This window comes from Haliaeetus albicilla, chromosome 4 (genome assembly GCF_947461875.1).
Source record: "Haliaeetus albicilla chromosome 4, bHalAlb1.1, whole genome shotgun sequence".
Lineage (NCBI taxonomy): Eukaryota > Metazoa > Chordata > Aves > Accipitriformes > Accipitridae > Haliaeetus > Haliaeetus albicilla.
The window spans coordinates 46015981-46032669 of NC_091486.1; the positions used below are offsets into that span (position 1 = coordinate 46015981).

At 64.9% G+C, this 16689-nt stretch overlaps 4 protein-coding genes and 1 long non-coding RNA gene across 10 annotated transcripts in view; 3 read left to right on the top strand and 2 right to left on the bottom strand.

Moving 5' to 3' along the window:
* Positions 1-681: 681 nt before the first annotated feature.
* Positions 682-1887, top strand: SVBP (small vasohibin binding protein). 2 transcript variants are annotated; one of them, XM_069780499.1, is made up of 3 exons: positions 682-885; positions 1448-1569; positions 1653-1887. In XM_069780499.1, the coding sequence occupies exons 2-3, from the start codon at positions 1450-1452 to the stop codon at positions 1737-1739; spliced, it is 207 nt and encodes a 68-aa protein (XP_069636600.1). In that variant the 5' UTR covers positions 682-885; positions 1448-1449; the 3' UTR covers positions 1740-1887. The 2 variants fall into 2 exon arrangements, with proteins under 2 accessions (XP_069636600.1, XP_069636599.1); XM_069780498.1 differs by having other exon boundaries at positions 707-889.
* Positions 1888-2841: 954 nt separating this feature from the next.
* LOC138684959 (uncharacterized) lies at positions 2842-4356 on the top strand. The gene is made up of 3 exons (XR_011324180.1): positions 2842-3072; positions 3141-3298; positions 3828-4356. It is a non-coding gene; the product is annotated as an uncharacterized lncRNA (long non-coding RNA).
* Positions 2867-5735, bottom strand: TMEM269 (transmembrane protein 269). Of its 4 annotated transcripts, XM_069780490.1 has the most exons (7): positions 5580-5724; positions 4460-4504; positions 3820-3967; positions 3630-3727; positions 3397-3540; positions 3115-3315; positions 2867-3019 (listed from the first exon to the last, which is right to left on the bottom strand). In XM_069780490.1, exons 1-7 carry the CDS (start codon positions 5602-5604, stop codon positions 2910-2912), a joined length of 771 nt encoding a protein of 256 aa, XP_069636591.1. In that variant the 5' UTR covers positions 5605-5724; the 3' UTR covers positions 2867-2909. The 4 variants fall into 4 exon arrangements, with proteins under 4 accessions (XP_069636591.1, XP_069636590.1, XP_069636589.1 ...); XM_069780489.1 differs by lacking the exon at positions 4460-4504 and having other exon boundaries at positions 3115-3240; positions 5580-5735; XM_069780488.1 differs by lacking the exon at positions 4460-4504 and having other exon boundaries at positions 5580-5735.
* Positions 5736-6931: 1196 nt separating this feature from the next.
* CELA3B (chymotrypsin like elastase 3B) lies at positions 6932-11998 on the bottom strand. 2 transcript variants are annotated; one of them, XM_069780484.1, is made up of 9 exons: positions 11864-11998; positions 10682-10830; positions 10497-10573; positions 10328-10425; positions 9317-9451; positions 9084-9220; positions 8507-8652; positions 8277-8429; positions 6932-7673 (listed from the first exon to the last, which is right to left on the bottom strand). In XM_069780484.1, exons 2-9 carry the CDS (start codon positions 10713-10715, stop codon positions 7656-7658), a joined length of 798 nt encoding a protein of 265 aa, XP_069636585.1. In that variant the 5' UTR covers positions 10716-10830; positions 11864-11998; the 3' UTR covers positions 6932-7655. The 2 variants fall into 2 exon arrangements, with proteins under 2 accessions (XP_069636585.1, XP_069636586.1); XM_069780485.1 differs by lacking the exon at positions 11864-11998 and having other exon boundaries at positions 10682-10931.
* Positions 11999-13161: 1163 nt separating this feature from the next.
* The window catches only part of HSPG2 (heparan sulfate proteoglycan 2), a 41413-nt gene continuing 37885 nt past the window's right edge, over positions 13162-16689 (top strand). The window contains exon 1 of the mRNA XM_069780379.1: positions 13162-13301. Within this exon, the coding sequence (XP_069636480.1) occupies positions 13242-13301 (60 nt within the window). The 5' untranslated portion in view covers positions 13162-13241. The remainder of the gene's footprint in view (positions 13302-16689) is intronic.

A 16689-nucleotide genomic window follows, 5' to 3' on the forward strand; every position in this document is an offset into this window, starting at 1 on the left:
GGTTACTGCCCCGTCCATACCGTGCCATGCTATACCATGCACTGTACCTCAGTGCACTGTGCCATGCCGTATGTACTGCCCTGTGCTGTGGTGCACTGTGCCATACTGCACTGTGCTGTGCCACGCTATACGTACTGCTCCATGCCGTGGTGCGCCGTGCCATGCCATGCTGTGCTGTGCCGTGCCGGATGTGGTGCCCGTGCTGTGCCATGGTATACTGTGTGCCACACTGGCAGAGCCCTGGGGACACTGGGACAGGTCCATATAGGGGATGCTGCCTGCGTATAGGAGTAGTTCCTGTATAGGGGGTGCTGCCTATGGGGCTGTGCTGTGGGGAGGGGTTGGGCTGGGGGAGGTGTATGTATATAGGGGGGACACGACGTGGAGAGCAGGGCTGTGCTTCAGGGCCCTGCACGTGTGTCAGGCTGTGTAGGGGCTGGGCTGTATAGGGGGTATGATGTATAGGGGTTGTCATGTATATAGGGGTGGGCTATACAGGGGATGTGATATATAGGGGGGGGCTGTATAGGAGGTGGGCTGTCCAGGGGCAGGGCTATGTAGGAGGTGGGCTATACGGGGGTATGATATATAGGGGGTGTGATATAGATATATGGGACAGCGGCATAGATCTATAGGGGCAGCGGGGGAATGGGGGGCCCCGCCGCAGCTCCCCTCCCGCCCGCCAGGTGGCGCTGCTGTGACCCGCCGTCCTCTCGACGGCTCCGCTTGGGCGCGCGGCGGCCGTAGCCGGCGCATGCGCGCTGCCCACATTCCCCCCTCCATCCCCATCCGCGCAGGCGGCGCTTTCGCGCGTGCGCCGCAGGCCGGGCAGCCGCGCGCCGAGAGGGCGGGGCCCCGCCGCCATCTTGCCCCGGGCACTGCCCCGCCGGTACCGGTGGGGGGGGCGGGGAGGTGCATTGAGGGGAGCCGGGGGCTGTGGGAGCGGGGAGGGGGCTATGGGGTACGGGTGGCTGTGGGGGTGTGTTGTGAGACGTGGGGGGCTGTGGGGAGGGAGCGGGGTTTGGGGGGCTGTGGGACAGGGCTGTCTGTGGGGCTGGAGGGGGCTGTGGTGCGTGGGTGGCTGCGGGGTGTCGTGGGGCCGGTGAACGGGGGCGCTGTGGGGGCAGATGGGGCAGCTGAGGGGGCTGGGGGACATGGGGGGGGAGTCTGTGGGGCTTAGGATGCCTGGGGGGTTGGGGGGGGGTTCTTGTGGGTCTCCGGGTGTCAGTGGGGGGCTCCTGTGGGACCCTAAGTTGGCTGGGGGGCGTTATGGGCCGTGGGGGGGCCGTGGGGCAGGGGTGGAGCAGCAGGCCCAAGGGGGCTGTGGGCCCCGGAGTAGGCGTGGGGGGCTGTTCGTGGGGCTGAGGGCAGTGAGGAGGAGCAGCGGGGCTGGCAGAAGAGAGGGTGGCCCTGGCATGACCCCCCACTCCCCCTCCCTCCCCCCCAGCCATGGAGCCCAGCGGGGGGGGGCGGAAGGAGAGGCCGAAGCCCCGGGAGCCAGCGGCTCGCCTGGAGAAGGCCAAGCAGAAATCAGCTCAGCAGGAGCTGAAGCAGAGGCAGCGGGCAGAGGTGAGCAACCGGAGGGGGGGGACAACAGCAACACTGGGGCCGAATTCCCCCCCATCACCTCTTTATCCCCACCCATCCCGCAGATTTACGCCCTCAACCGAGTGATGACAGAGCTGGAGCAGCAGCAGTTTGACTCCTTCTGCAAGCAGATGCAGGCCTCTGGCGAGTGAGGCGGCATGTGCAGCCCCCTCAAACAACCCCAGAGCCCCCCCCCCATCTGCTGCCCATTCCCTTTTCTAAACTCTTTGTTATTTATTATCAAATAACTGCCTTTTTTTTTTTTTTTTTCTAAATAAAATCTGTGATGGTTCCAGCTTTCTCTGGCTCCTGGTCCCTCAGCGGCACCGGTGGTTCCGTCCCAGCCCGGTGCCGGGTGGGAATGGCGTGGGGGAGGCTCTATCGGGGCCGGGCGCCAGAGCAGCTGCGGCCACTGGCTGCCAGCTCCGGCCCTCCTTGTGCCGAGCAAGACCTTGGCCTGCCGGTTCCCTGCCAAGGCGAACAGTCCTGCGCTCCTAGTGCCTAGATTCGGTCGGTCCCTGAGGCTGCGGGGGGGGGGCGGGCGATACGGTGGGGGCCGCATCCAGCTCTTGCAGCTGCTCGCGGCGCAGGAGCCTCCCCGGGGACCCCGAGTGTTTCTCTCCGCCGCTCAGCGCAAGGTTTGACCTTCGCTTCCTTCCTCCACCCACACGCCCTCCGCTTTCCAGTTGCCGCCGTCCCGCATCCTCTGGCTTTCCAGAGAGTTCGGATCACAGGCTTCAAATCCCTCTTTCCCCTTCTACCTCCCTCCCACACCCCAGCGAGCGAACACCGAGGGAGGTGGGAAAATAAAACACATTCGAGAGATTATTTCCCTAGAGTGACAGGTAAAATAATAAATACCAAAACGTTGCCGGTGAATCGGGTTTCAAAAACCCTCTGGAGATTTGATCGTCGGCTTCCTCCCCCGCAGGGAGGGGGCGTCCTCATCTTTGAGGGTGTAAACCTCCCCCTCGTAATAAATTAACGATGCAAGGTGGGAGCAATACCTAATTTCATGTTCCCCTGCGCAGGGAAGGGTTTGTGGGTCTCCAAACCGGGGTGGTTGTTCTTGGAGCAGGGGACAGGTGTTTGCTCACTCCCCCGCAAGAGGGACAGGGTGCGGGAAGGGTATTTTGGGGCTCCCCTGAAGCAGAGCCTTTCCTACTGCTCAATTTCCCTTTTCTTTTCTAAACAGGCTCCCGCTGCAGCTCCTACTCGTTGAGAAGAGCGAAGGGAAATACCGGTGGAGGAGGCGGCACCCAAGAGTGAGGAGGAGGAGGAGGAAGAGGAAGGCTTTACTAGCCATTAGGTGAAGGCAGGGGTTAGGCTTTGCAGCTCCAGATGGCGAAGGGGAAGATGATGTAGGACATCGACCAGGCGAGGCAATAGATGGAAGCCACCACCGCCGGTGAGAAGAGGACGGCTGCCACGCCTGCGGATTAGGAAAAGCCTTTGGGATCTGCTCCTTCCTCTGCCGCCATCTCAGTGGGTTTAGTTACCCCGCCTTGATTTTGTCCCCATCCTTACCTCCAGCGTAAACCAATTTCTTCCAGAGCTGCGACTCCAGCACCTTGTCGTGGGGATAGAAACCCCGATCGACCATGAAGAGGATCATGAGGATGGCGGTGATGCGCAGCAGGGTGATGTTACCCCCTGTCAGCAAGAAGGTGCCCGCCAGCAGCGAGGAGGCGTAGGGACAGGGCAGCCCCCGGTAAGTGAAGGGGATCCCTGCTGGGTGCCAGACATTTAGCTGAGGGGGGAAATCACCCCCCAAGCCCCCCCTGCTGCCCCCCAAACCACCCAGCTTACCGCTGGAGAAGAAGCAGAGGCGAGCAAATACAGCCATCACGTAGGCGATGGCCAGCAGCCCATCCAGGACGCCCTGCGGCTGCAGCAGCAGAGCTGTGGCCAGCCCAAAGGTGGTGAAGTCGGCGAAATCATCCAGTTTGGCACCTGCGGGCAGCAAGCGGGCAGCTGCCAGATGGATAGCGGGGGAGGGCTAACCCGGTGGTGGGTTCCCGGGGGCGGCGGGACAGACTCACCCAGCGCTGAGCAGGCGTCGAGCTGTCGGGCGACGGCTCCGTCAGCCAGATCAAGCAGAAACCCTACCAGCAGCAGCCAGCACGAGTGGTGGTATTGCCTGGGGAGGATGGTGAGGGCAAAAATGGGGTGACCTGCCCTTTGCACACACCCCTCCTCCCCAGTTTCACCCCATTTCCCCTTTTTCCCCACCTATTGAGGCTGCAGAGGACGGAGGAGAGCCCCGCCACCAAATTGGCCACGGAGAGCCCGTTAGCAGCGTTTTTCCGGATGAACTCCAGGGTCTGACCCTGGCCAGCTCGCTCACTCAGGAACAGCTTCTTCGTGGACTGGAAAATACCTGCAACCCACCGAGGCGGCCGGTGAAAGGCGGAACTGACAGCCACTTTCCAACTGGGGAGTTACTTAAACCCTCCCCGAGGTAGCAGGTCGGTGCTGGGGAGGGGGGGACAAAGCCCCGCAGCACCCCCCTCTTCCAGCGCTGGAAAGGGGCTGGAGGAGATTTTGGGGGGTGCTGCTGACGGCAGGAGCCTTGCTGGCTGTTCCCCTCCTCAAACCAAAACCCCCAAAAGCAAGCAGTGGGATATTTTGGGGGATGTTTTGGTTTGGGTTTTTTTGCAAGCCCTGCCTCTTATCTACCCGCCGGAGATGAAAATAAAACCAATAAAAGAATCACAAAAATAAAAAAAAAAGAAGAAAAATAAATCCAAACCCAAGCTTAGACTAAAAGCCAACCCCGGTTTTAAGCTCTATTGATCTTATATACCTATAGGGCTAAGCTTTAGAGAAAGAGTTTAAGGGTCATGTCCTACTAGTGGGCTTTGCACCCTGCCTTTGCCGTGGTCCCAAAGCCAGGCAAGCTGGTGAGATCCTTCATCTGAAAGAAAACAGCACGTCAGAGCAAAACAAAAGCCACCCCCTCCCTTGCCCACCCCCCCTTTACCCGCTCCCGGCTGAGCCTGGGCCAACTTATCACCGTCGTGGCATCGAAATGCCGCTGAAAACAGTTCCCGAGGTGTAAAAAATAGAATTAAAAAAAAACCCGCAGTTGCGAGGAATTAAAATATGTTCCTGGTTTTGGGAATCCTGCCGGGGTCGGTGGCTCCGCGTGCCAGTGGTGGGATGGATGCGGCCACCACCAGTGACCTTTGGACACCGCGCCCCAAGCCGCTGGTACGGGCTGAGCCGGGTGGGTGGGGATGGAAAAACTCCCCCCGATCTGCCGGGATGGTCGCTCCGCCACCTTGGATTTTATCGGATCTGGTGATTTTGGGGGGTCTGAGCACATGCCTGGTGCCGTCCCCCCCTTTTTATCCTTGGTTGGGGCTAGTCTGGTGGGTTTTGGGGCCTCCAAAGGGAAGAAGGGGCAAAACCCAGTGATTTTGAGGCTTGCTGTCACCATCCGTGCCCTTCCCAGCGCTGGGCAGGATCAGGCCCCCAGGGAGGGTTACCAGTGCCACTGCTACACTGGATCTGGGCACCGGTGAGCATCACAATCCCCAGGCATCGCCACGGTGCCCAAACTTGCTCATTCTTGGCGTTTCTAGCCCTGAAAGCAAAGGGCCGGGGCAGGAGGGACCTCCTCAGCCCCATGCCACTGCCCGTGCATTTTATTACTATGTCTGGGGGAAAAAAGGCAGTTTTGATTCTCCCCAGGTGATCCCATCTGTGTTACGGGGGGCTTGTGCCCCCCAGGGGAGTGTCACCCTGCCAAGGCCGAGGGGAAAAGGGGGTTCAGCCAGAGGAGGTGCAGAATTAACCTGTTTTTGGGGGGCTGCTTTATTGTTTTTAGGCTCTTCTGCCCCAATTCACAGGACTGCAGCAAGCGGCGCTTGGCTGATGACCCTTATTTTTTCGCTAAACCCCCCAAAACAGCTATTTTGGTGCGGGGGAGGGGGTTAGATGCCTTGTGAAGGGGCCAAGCAGTATCGGGGCGTCAAGCTGGCACTTACCGACCGGTGGTGACACCATCCACATGACTGCAGCAGCGGTGGCGGTGACGCCCCGGCGAGGGGAAACTGAGGCAGGGGCAGTTCAGCGGGCGCTTGCCCGGCGCGGCGATGACGCCGCGTTATATAAGGAAAGGCTTCGCCGGCTGACTCACCCCTCTGGGGGTGGGTCCGGCCAGAGGACACGGGGGTTTTCAGAGGCGGCTGGCACCACCGGCGAGGGAGGAGCTGCCCCGGGAGGGGGGCCAGGGGGCCATGCCAGCCTCGCGGCACCCGTGCCAGCCTCGCAGCACCCGTGCCAGGCTCACAGCACTGGTGCCAGGCTCATAGCACCCATGCCAGGCTTGCACCACCCCTACCAGGCTTGCAACACCCATTCCAGATGTGGGCCACCCATGCCACACTTGCAGCACCCAAGCCAGGCTTGCGCCACCCATGCCAGGCTTGCAGCACCCAAGCCAAGCTCACACCACCAATGCCAGGCTTGCAGCACCCATGCCAGGCTTACACCAGCAATGCCAGGATTGCAGCACCCATGCCAGGCTTATGCTGCTGATGCCAAGCTTGCAGCACCCGTGCCAGGCTTACACCGCCAATGCCAGGCTTGCAGCACCCATGCCAGGCTTGCAGCACCCATGCCAGGCTTGCACCGCCCACATCAGGCTTGTACCACCCCTATCCGGCTCACAGTACCCATGCCAGCCTGGTAGCACCCATAACAGACTCGCAGCACCCATACCATGCTTTGCAGCACCCCTGCCATGCTTTGTGTCACCCACACCAGGCTCAGAGCACCAATACCATGCTCGTAGCACCCACGTCAGCCCCTGGCACCCCGGCACCGCCATGCTCCTGCCCCCGGCTGCCCCCGCAGGGCATTTGCACCCGACGGGCAGCACGACCCCATGCCGTGTCACCGCCAATTCGCACCGCCAGCGGGGGTCACGGCCGGTATTGATAAGAAACAGCCGGCTCAGCTGGGTGCCGCTGGGTTAGGTCACCCCTGTCCCCACCCCAGGGCCTCCAGCAGGCGGCACCCACTTGTGCAAGGGTGTCACGAGTTGGGGCGGCCTCAGCCCCCCTCTTCGAGCAAAGGGCCCGCGATAGCGGCAGGGCCGCAACGTGCCGGGGCGGCACTGGCGGACGATGGCGGCAATGCCGGGCCACGGCGGGGAGAGCAAAGGTCCCCCGGGACACAGTGACAAGGGGCCAATAAAACTTATACAGCCCCGGCGCCGGAATTTTCCACCCAGATCCCCGGGGGAATCGGGGGGTTCTTGCAGCACCCATCACCGTGGGGTGCCTGGGTGGGGTTGGGGGACCTGGGGTGCTCCGGCTGGGGGGTCCCAGGGGTGCTGGCCACGGCGGGGTCGCCGGTGAAAGGGTTCTTTGTTTGCCGGTCACGCGCCGGTGGCGGTGGTTGCGAAGCGACGGCCGGGCCGGGAGGGCAGGAGACGGCGGGAGAGAGGCTGCAGCCATGGCCGTCCGGCCCTGGGGCGCCTGGAGGGGGCCATCCCGGGGGCCTCAGGGCTCCCATCCCCATGGTGACGGGACGTCACTGGGTGCCCATCACCGTGGCATCAGGGCATGTGGCTGAGGCCATCCCCGTGTCCTCAGGGCACCTCAGGGGGCCTATCCCTGTGGCCTCAAGGCGCCTTGGGGTGCCTGTCCCTTTGGCATCACGGTGCTTCACAGTGCCCATCCTCATGGCTTCAGGGCACTTCAGGGTGCTTGTCCCTGTGGCACCTGGGTGTCTTTGGGTGCCCATCCCCATGGTGTCTGGGCACCTGTGGGTGCCCATCCCTGTGGCACCATGGGTCCTCAGGGCAAACAGTGCATGTGGCATCTGGGTGTCTCTGGGTGCCTGTTCCTGTGACACTGGGGTGTCTCTGGGTGCCCATGCAGTGGTATCTGGGCACCTCTGGGTACTCTCCGTGCCCGCCCAGCCCGTGACATCTGCCGCCCCCACATGCCGGCCGCCCCTCCGCGTGCCCACACCCCAGCACAAGGACACGTGTGGTGCCAGATCTGGGGGTTTATTTGCCCGATGCCACACTGGGAGGTCGCTGCCGCCAACGCTCAGTTCTGGCTCATGGTCTGGAAGGGAGAAGCTGCTGAGGGGGGAGTGCGGCACCCCGGCACCCTAGCACCCTGGCACACCACTGCCCTGGCACCCTAGCATTCCAGCACCCTGGCACTCTGGCAATCCAGCACCCCAGCAGCCTGGCCCATTGGCACCCTGGTATCCCAGCACCAGAGCACCATGGCACCCCGGCACCCCAGAGCCCTGGTACCCCAGAACCATGGCACCCAAGTGCGTTCCAGTCCCCTGGAACCATGGCATCCTGGTACTCTAGTGCCCCAGCACTCCGGTACCCAGCACCCTTGCACTCTGGTACCCCGGCACCCCAGAGCCCTGGTACCCCAGGACCATGGCACCCCAGTGCCCTAGCACCCCAGCACCATGGCATCCTGGTACACTAGTGCCCCAGCACTCCAGCACCCAGCACCCTGGTACCCCAGCACCCTGGTACGCTGGCATCATGGCACCCAAGCACCCTGTTGCCCTGGCACCCCAGCACCCTGACACCCTGGTATCCCAGTTCCCTGGTGCTCCAGCACCCTGACATCATGGCATCCCATTTCCCCAGCACCCTGGGCATCCCAGCACCCCAGGCACCCCAGCATCCCGTTCCCCACCTCGGCGATCCAGTCCTCGAAGGCGGAGACACGGGTGAAGACCGTCGGCTTCTTGGGCGCGTTGCAGCCCAGCCCTGAGACGAAGCTGGCGATGCCGTGCACCTCCCAGTGCCCGTCGGCTGCCTGGCAGTTCAGGGGACCCCCGGAGTCGCCCTGGGGTACAGGATGGGGGGGAGTGTCAGTGCCAGGGGGGTCCCAGGGTGCTCCCCCCGGCCCGGCATGGCACTCACGTTGCAGCCGGCCTTCTCTGCCCCGCCGGCGCAGATCATGGTGTGGCGGATGGCGAGGATGCCCCACCAGTCGGGCTGGGTGCAGCGCTCGTAGGACACCACAGGCAGCAGGGCTTCCTGCAGCCGCTCTGGCAGTGGCCCCCCCGCTGCCAACCGGGTGTTAGGGGGGCTGGGGTGGGGGCCGTGCCATGCTCCGTGTCCTTCCTGCTGGCCCTGACCGTCCATGGCCAGCCAGCCAGCCAGCCGTCCATCATCTATCCCTCATCCAGCCACGTATCTGTCTGCTCCACATCCATCCAACCAGCCCACGTCCACCCATCCGTCCATCCATCCATCCATCCATCCCTTCAACCCCGCATCCTTCAAGCCCTCCAGCCCTCCACCCTTCCCTCCATCCCTGTACCCTTCCATCCTTTCCTCCATCTCCCCATCCAACCCTCCATCCATCCCTCCAACCATCTCCCCATCCATCTCTCCATCTCTCCAGCCACCTCCCCACCCATCCCCCCATCTCCCCATCCATCCCTCCAACCATCTCCCCATCTGCTCCCTATCCATGTCCCCCCCCAGGACGTACTGGCCAGCCGCCCCCAGCCGCTCAGGTAGCAGGGGTACCCATCGGGCAGGACCGTGCCCGCCGGCGGCAGCTGCCCCACCTGCACCTGAGTGTTGAGCACCGCCAGGCGCTGCAGCTTCAGCAGGGCGATGTCATTGCTGCCACGCAAGGACACGTGTCATGGGGTGGGGGGGGGAGGCTGTTGGGGACAATGTCCCCAAGCCCCCCCACCCCCACCCAGGGACCCCGCTCACCCGCAGGCCACGCAGGAGCTTTGCCATTTGGGGTGGACGAAGATGTCGGTGGGGGCCACGGGGATGCGCTGCTCGGAGCCCTCCCTGGCACCCATGTCGTACTCGCCCAGCACCACCTCATACGTGAGCGAGGAGCTGCCCAGGGGACGGGTACATCAGGGGACACCGCACCCGGCGGCACCCCAGGGTGCTGCAACCCTCCTGCACCCCTCCCTGCACCCTGCACCTCCTCCATTCACCCCCCATGTGCCCATCTTGCGCCCAGCACCCCTTCCATGTACCCGTCCTGCACAATATATCACCCCTCCACCCCATCCCTGCACCCAGCACCCCCTCCATGCACCCTGCTCAAACCCTGTGCCCCCATCCCCTCCATGCACCCGGTCCTGCACCCATTTGGCACCCTGCACACTGCCCCTACACCCTGCACCCCTCCTGCACCCTACATCCCCCTGCACCCCCATCCCTTCCACGCACCCATTCCTGCACCCTGCACAATCCTTCTGCACCCTGCACCCCTTCTGCACACTCCCTGCACCTCCCCACACCTCCCTGCACCCCTCATGCATGCTGCACCCCTTCATGCACCCATTCCTGCACTCTGCACAATCCTTCTGCACCCTGCACCCCTTCTGCACACTCCCTGCACCTCCCCACACCTCCCTGCACCCCTCATGCATGCTGCACCCCTTCATGCACCCATTCCTGCACTCTGCACAATCCTTCTGCACCCTGCACCCCTTCTGCACACTCCCTGCACCTCCCCACACCTCCCTGCACCCCTCATGCATGCTGCACCCCTTCCTGCACCCATTCCTGCACCGTCCACAATCTTTATGCACCCTGCACCCCTCCTGCACCCATCCCTGCCCCCCTGTACCTCCCTGCACCCTACATCCTCTCCATGCACCCACCCCTGCACCTCACACCCCCTGTCGCCCCTTACACTCCCTCCTGCACCCCCAACAGTCCCCCCCCAGCACCCGCCGTGGGTCTCGGGGGGTCCCTCACGAGATGCAGTGTGCGGCCGTCATCACCCAGTTGGGCGCGATCAGAGTGCCCCCGCAAGTGTGGCGGAAGGTGCCGTCCCGCTCGTACTGCAGCGAGATCTGCGAGGACACCGGTGGGTGCCACAGCACCCACGGGTGCCACCCCCCACCCTACCCCCCTGCCCGCTCACCTGCCAAGGCCAGCTATAGGGTGCAGCATCCTGCCCGTTGACCACCCGTGAGTTTGGCAGCCCCGTGGCCTGGCTGCCTGCGGGACAGGGCGCCCGTCACCCACTGGGAACCCATCACCCCACCCGAGGTTGGGGACACGGGTGGGGGGCTCAGGGACACAGGTGGGGGCTCGGGGACACCTTACCGCCAGCCACCAGCAGCAGGAGGAGGCTCAGCATCGTGGTTATAGCTCAGTCAGGGCACATGGGGGTGGCTGCTGGCCTTAAATCCCCTCCAGTATCAGGGGCACCCAAGGGCACCCCTGGGAACCAGCACCTGGCACCCACCTGGGTGCTGGGGGGGGGGGGGCACTGGCAGGGTTAACCATTAACCTTGGCCTTGGGGGGGACGTGGCATCTGGCACCCAGCCAGCTGCACCCAACGGAGACCCTGTAGACCCCTGTGCCCCTATAGCCCCTGTGCCCCTACAGGCGCCATACCACCCCTGCCCCTGGTGCCCCCCCATAGCCCCTATAAACCCCCCGTGCCCCCCATACTGCCCCATGCCCCTGATGCCCCCCCATAGCCCCTATAACCCCCCCGTGCCCCCTATACTGCCCCATGCCCCTGATGTCCCCATCTAGCCCTTATTGCCCTTATAGCCCCCATGGACTCCATGCCCATATATCCCCCCCTCCCAGACCCCATAGCCCCTGTGCCCCCATAGCCCCCATAACCACCCCTGTGTCCCCCACAGTCCCCCATACCCCCCATGACCCTGGTGGCCCCCTCTGGCCTCCATACATACCCCATCCCGGACCCCATAGCTCCTGTGACCCCCATAGCCCCATATCCTCAATGCCCCTGGTCCCCCCCTGTAACCCTCTGTGCCCCCCTATAGCCCCTTACCCTCCTCAGCATCCCTATAGGCACATGGTACACACCACGGAGCCTAGAACCCCTGTGGTCCACAGAGTCCCAGTGTCCCCCATAGCAGCTGGGGTCCCTATAGCCCCTATACCCTTCAGGCACCTGGTGCCCCCCCATAGCCCCTGTGCCCCCCATACCCTCATGTCCTGCTACCCGCATAGCCCCTATATCCCCCATGCACCCCATGGCCCCTCTGCCCCCAGTATGCTCCATACTCCCCAGTGCCCCTGGTTCCCCCAGTAGCCCCTATAACTCCCCTGTGCCTCCTAGAGCCCCTATATCTGCCATGCTCCTTGTGTCCCCTATAGCCCCCATACTGCCCTATGTCCCTGGTGCCCCTCATAGCCCCCATAACCCCCTGTGTCCCCTATAGCCCCTATACCACCCCATGTCCCTAGTGCTCCCCATAGCCCCTATAACCCCATGTCCCCTATAGCCCCCATACTGCCCCACATACCCAGGGGCTGTGGGGTCCCACAGGGGCACCGTGTGTCTTGTGGGGACACTCGTGTCACCCCCGTGTCTCCGTGGGCACCTCCCACGGCCACGTCCCTGTGAGCATTTGTGTCCCCGGCTAGGTGGCACAGACAGTGTCCCCACGCCCCCCCGTGTCCCCTGCAAGTTCCTAGAGGTGTCCGCCCCGGTGTCCCCACGCCCCCCCCGTGTCCCCTGCAAGTTCCCAGAGATGTCCCCTGGGTCCCCACGCCCCCCCGTGTCCCCGTGGACATGCACAGAGATGTCCCCTGGCTCCCCACGCCCCTCCGTGTCCCCGTGGACATGCACAGAGATGTCCCCTGGCTCCCCACGCCCCCCCCCGTGTCCCCGTGGACATGCACAGAGATGTCCCCTGGGTCCCCACGCCCCTCCATGTCCCCGTGGACATGCACAGAGATGTCCCCTGGGTCCCCACGCCCCCCCCCCGTGTCCCCGTGGACATGCACAGAGATGTCCCCTGGGTCCCCACGCCCCCCCCCCGTGTCCCCGTGGACATGCACCGAGATGTCCCCTGGGTCCCCACGCCCCCCCCGTGTCCCCGTGGACATGCACCGAGATGTCCCCTGGCTCCCCACGCCCCCCCGTGTCCCCGTGGACATGCACCGAGATGTCCCCTGGGTCCCCACGCCCCTCCGTGTCCCCGTGGACATGCACAGAGATGTCCCCTGGCTCCCCACGCCCCCCCGTGTCCCCGTGGACATGGACAGAGATGTCCCCTGGGTCCCCACGCCCCCCAGTGTCCCCGTGGACATGGACAGAGATGTCCCCTGGGTCCCCACGCCCCCCCCGTGTCCCCGTGGACATGCACAGAGATGTCCCCTGGGTCCCCACGCCCCTCCGTGTCCCCGTGGACATGGACAGAGATGTCCCCTGGCTCCCCACGCCCCCCCCCGTGTCCCCGTGGACATGCACCGAGATGTCACCTGGGTCCCCACGACCCCCTGTGTCCCCGTGGACATGCACCGAGATGTCCCCTGGGTCCCCACGCCCCCCCCCGTGTCCCCGTGGACATGCACAGAGATGTCACCTGGGTCCCCACGACCCCCTGTGTCCCCGTGGACATGCACAGAGATGTCCCCTGGGTCCCCACGCCCCCTCGTGTCCCCGTAGAACTTCCCAGAGGACACCCTCCCCTCCACTTTCCCCACGCCCCCCCCCTCCCCGTGTCCCCTTCAAGTTCCCAGACTTGACCCCCACCCCCCCCACCCCGCCCCGTGGGCGCGCTCCCGGCCGGCCCCGCCTCGGGGCGGGGCGGGGCGGGGCTGGGCGGGGCCCCGGGGCGGGCGGCGACGCGGGAGCGGAGCGGGACGGGAGCGGAGCGGCGGGGCCGAAGCGGGGCGATGGGGCCGCCGGTACCGGCGGGGCTGGGAGCCCTCCTGCTGCTCGGAGCCCTCCTCGGAGTGAGTGTGTGCCCCCCCCCCGCGTCCCCTCGGGTCCCCAGGGGGTGGCGGGGTCCCGCAAGAAGTTGGGGTCCCCTAGAGGGATCGGGGTGCCCCCCCCGGAGTTGGGATTCCCCCCTCCACGGAGTTGGGGGTCCCCTAAAGGAGTTGGGATCCCCATCCCGGAGTTGGGGTCTCCTCAAGGAGTTGGGGTCCCTTGAAGGAGTTGGGGGGGGTCCTTAAAGTATTTGGGGGGGGCGGTGCGCTGTGGCCGAAAGGATTTTTGGGGGGTGTCCCGTCCCCTCCCCGAGCTACAGGAGGGTGCGGGGTCCCCGGCATTGGGCTCTGGTCGCTAAAGGGGAATTGGGGTCCCCCCCCCGGGTACTGAGGGGGTGCGGGGACCCCGGGATCCTGCCCTGTCCCATCAGGGAATTGGGGTCCTCCTGGGCACCAGGGAGATGTGGGGTCCCCATGCCCTAAGGGATTGGGGTGTGTGTCCCCCGTACCAGGGGGGATGCGGGGTCCCTGGCACCCTGCCCCGGTCCCTAAGGGATTGGGGGTGTCGTCCCCCCCCCTGCCATGTACCGGGGGCATGTGGAGACCCCAGCACCCTGCCCTGGCCCCTGAGGGAACTGGGGTCCCCCCCAAACAGCAAGGAGGGGTGGGGGCCCCATCCCCATGCCCTGTCCCATCTGGGAATTGGGGTCCCCCCATAAACCCGGGGTGCATGGTGTGCCCACCCCCGTGCCTGTCCCCTAAGGGACTTGGGGTCCCCCAGGGACCAGGGGCACATGGGGTCACCACGCCCCGTCCCCCTCATGGAATTGGGGTCCCCCCGAAACCTGGGGCACGTGGGGTCCCTGTCACCGCACCCTGTCCCCTCAGGGAATTGGGGTCCCCCAGGTCCCGGGGTGGGGGGTCCCCATCATCCCCCAAAGCCACCCATGGGCTCCTGACCCTGGGGGTCGAGCTGTTCCACCCCCCCCTCCCCGAGACCCCACTGCTCTCCTGGTCCTGGGTGGGGTGGCCACGTATAGGGGTGCATCCTGCTTTTGGGGTGCTGCTCCCCCGCCGCGCCCCCCCCATCCCCCTCTCCCACCCTGGCTAAATTTAAAGGGTGACGGGTGGCGCCAGCCACCCTAAAAATAGCTCTCCCAAAATACCCCCCCTCGGGGGGGGGCGGGGGGGGCTGCGTCTGGGGGTGTCCCTGGGGGGGGGGGGTCACACCCAGCTGGGATGCAGTGGGGGGGGAGGTGACACCTCTGGGTGCCCCCCCCAAGGGGGGTGCAGGGTGGGTTTGCACCGTGGGGCAGAGCATCATCCCCTGTCTGACGGGGGGGTCCCCAAGCAAGGTAGGGGGGCTGATGGTGATGTGGGGCCCCCCCCCACCCCACCCGGGGCGGGGTGGGGGGGGGGCAGGGGGGTGGTTTGGGGCTGGGACGATGCCCGGGGCTGAGAACAGAGGGGGCCTTGTTGCTCGGGGCCATGCTGGCAGGGCTGCCCCCCCCCCGCTCCGTGGGGCTCCCACCCACGTCCCGGGGGGAGGGCTGGTGGGGACGAAAGTGGGGGGGAGTCCCCCCATTTTGCCCTCCCCCCACCTCGCCAACCCCGTTCCGCTACGGGACAGGGGGATTTGGGGACAACATGATGAGATGGCACCCCAATATCCCCCCCCCCCACTCTGGGATGCTGAGGAATGTGTGTGTGTCCCCCTTAAAAAAATGCAGGGGGGGGTCCACCCACTCCACGGGGGGGGGTTCTGGCGTGGGGGTGCCCCCCCCGAGGGCTGTGAAGGGTTAATGAAGGGGGGGGTGAGGGCGCAGCAGGAATGTGCGATAAGATCGCCAGCCCTGGGGGGGGGAAGCGGGGGGGGAGAAGGTGGGGGGGCCACGAACCCGCGTGTGCACACACCCGCACCCACCCGGGGCGCTCCCAGCACCCTCATTGCTTGCACCCTCACTCTTGCACGCTCGTGTGCGCGCTCGCGCCGGCTTTGCTTGCTCCCACGCTTTTGGGAAGGGATGGGGGGGGGGGGGCTCGTGTCCCCCGTGGGGACCCTTGGGGACCCACTCGGGATTCCCCAGGGTGGTGTATGTGTGTCCCCCCCCAAGGGTCCCCAGCGCACGTGGCCCTGCGAGCTCCCGGCGCGCTTCAGCTCTTTCCCATCGCCAAAGATGGCCTGGCTGGGAGGAGGAGGAGGAGGAGGAGGAGGAAGAGCAGGACAAGGCCAGCCCAGACTCCTGGGTCCCCTCAGCACCCCTGGGGCGTTGCCCCCCCCCCAAAAGCCCAGCTCTTTTGGGCTAAATTAGGCACACAAATATTTGCTTCCCCCCCAGGAGTGACTTTGACCCCACAGCTGTTTGCACCCCCAAAATCACGGGGGGGGGGGAGCAGCGGGGAGGGGGTAGGCAGCTGCCTGTAACACCCCCCCCCCCCCCAAGGGACCAGTATCCCACCAGCTGTGCTGGCATCCCCCCCCCCAAAAAAAAACCTGGGGGGGTCCCCCAAAAACTAGGGGTGGCTAAGCACCACAGCGGGGTCCCCTCCATCCCAGGGGACCCCCAGGGGAGGAGGAAGGTTTTTTGAGGGGGGGGGGGAAACACCTTGTAGCCACGACCTTGGGGGAACAATAAGGCTGAGGGGGGGCTGCTATTAATAACACCCCCCCCGGTTATTATTCCTGCCGTGCGTCACCTCCTCTTCCTCGCCCGGATGAAGTAAAGGGGGGGACACACATCCAGAATTTAGGGGGGGCACATCCAGATTTTGAGGGGGGCACATCCCGATCTTGACAAGGGGACACATCCAAATTGATGGGGGGGAGGAGAAGTTGAGGTCCCCCCCGAATTTGGGGCACAAGGTTCATCAAGCGAAGCTGCACGTGGGACAGGGTGGTGCTTCCTCACCCTCCTCTTCCTCAGCCTCCCCCCCCCGGGTTTTCCCCAGGGTGCGGGGCAGGATTTGGGCCAGCGAGTGGAAAATGTGAGCGGCGGCGGCGGCGTCCGGCCGGGCGCGGTGCCCCGGCGGCGGCGGGGGGAACCCAGGCGTCCGGGTGCGGGGCCGTGGCGCGGGGAGGCTTCCGGTAACAGGAGAGGGGTGATTGTCCCCTCCCTGGCCACCGCCGGTGACAGAACAGGCAGCTGCCCTTCCGCTTGGTCAGGATGGGGCCCGCTGCCCGGCAGGGCTGAGCACCCGCCCGCTCAGTGCATGTGTGGGGAGCGGGGGCAGAGAACCCACATACTCGGTGCATGCATGGATGGGGTGATGGTGGAGCACGTACACACTCAATGCACGTGTGGAGAGCAGCAGCAGAGGACCCACGTACTCGGTGCCTGTGTGAGGGGCAGTAGCAGAGAACCCGCATACTCAGTGCATGCGTGAGGGGCAGTAGCAGAGAACCCACGTACTC

What these genes read in the sequence shown, in the direction of transcription:
- SVBP (XM_069780499.1), top strand. Translation starts at nt 1,450, where the DNA reads ATGGAGCCCAGCGGGGGGGGGCGGAAGGAGAGGCCGAAGCCCCGGGAG. An exon ending in AGCAGAGGCAGCGGGCAGAG is followed by an intron (nt 1,570 to 1,652) that starts GTGAGCAACCGG and finishes CCCATCCCGCAG; the next exon opens with ATTTACGCCCTCAACCGAGT.
- TMEM269 (XM_069780490.1), bottom strand. Translation starts at nt 5,604, where the DNA reads ATGTGGATGGTGTCACCACCGGTCG. An exon ending in GCTTTGGGACCACGGCAAAG is followed by an intron (nt 3,968 to 4,459) that starts GCAGGGTGCAAA and finishes GGTGGGTTGCAG; the next exon opens with GTATTTTCCAGTCCACGAAG. An exon ending in CGACGCCTGCTCAGCGCTGG is followed by an intron (nt 3,541 to 3,629) that starts GTGAGTCTGTCC and finishes TGCTGCCCGCAG; the next exon opens with GTGCCAAACTGGATGATTTC.
- CELA3B (XM_069780484.1), bottom strand. Translation starts at nt 10,715, where the DNA reads ATGCTGAGCCTCCTCCTGCTGCTGGTGGCTGGCG. An exon ending in CCTGCTGCTGGTGGCTGGCG is followed by an intron (nt 10,574 to 10,681) that starts GTAAGGTGTCCC and finishes CCTGTCCCGCAG; the next exon opens with GCAGCCAGGCCACGGGGCTG. An exon ending in CAGAGAAGGCCGGCTGCAAC is followed by an intron (nt 8,430 to 8,506) that starts GTGAGTGCCATG and finishes CCTGTACCCCAG; the next exon opens with GGCGACTCCGGGGGTCCCCT.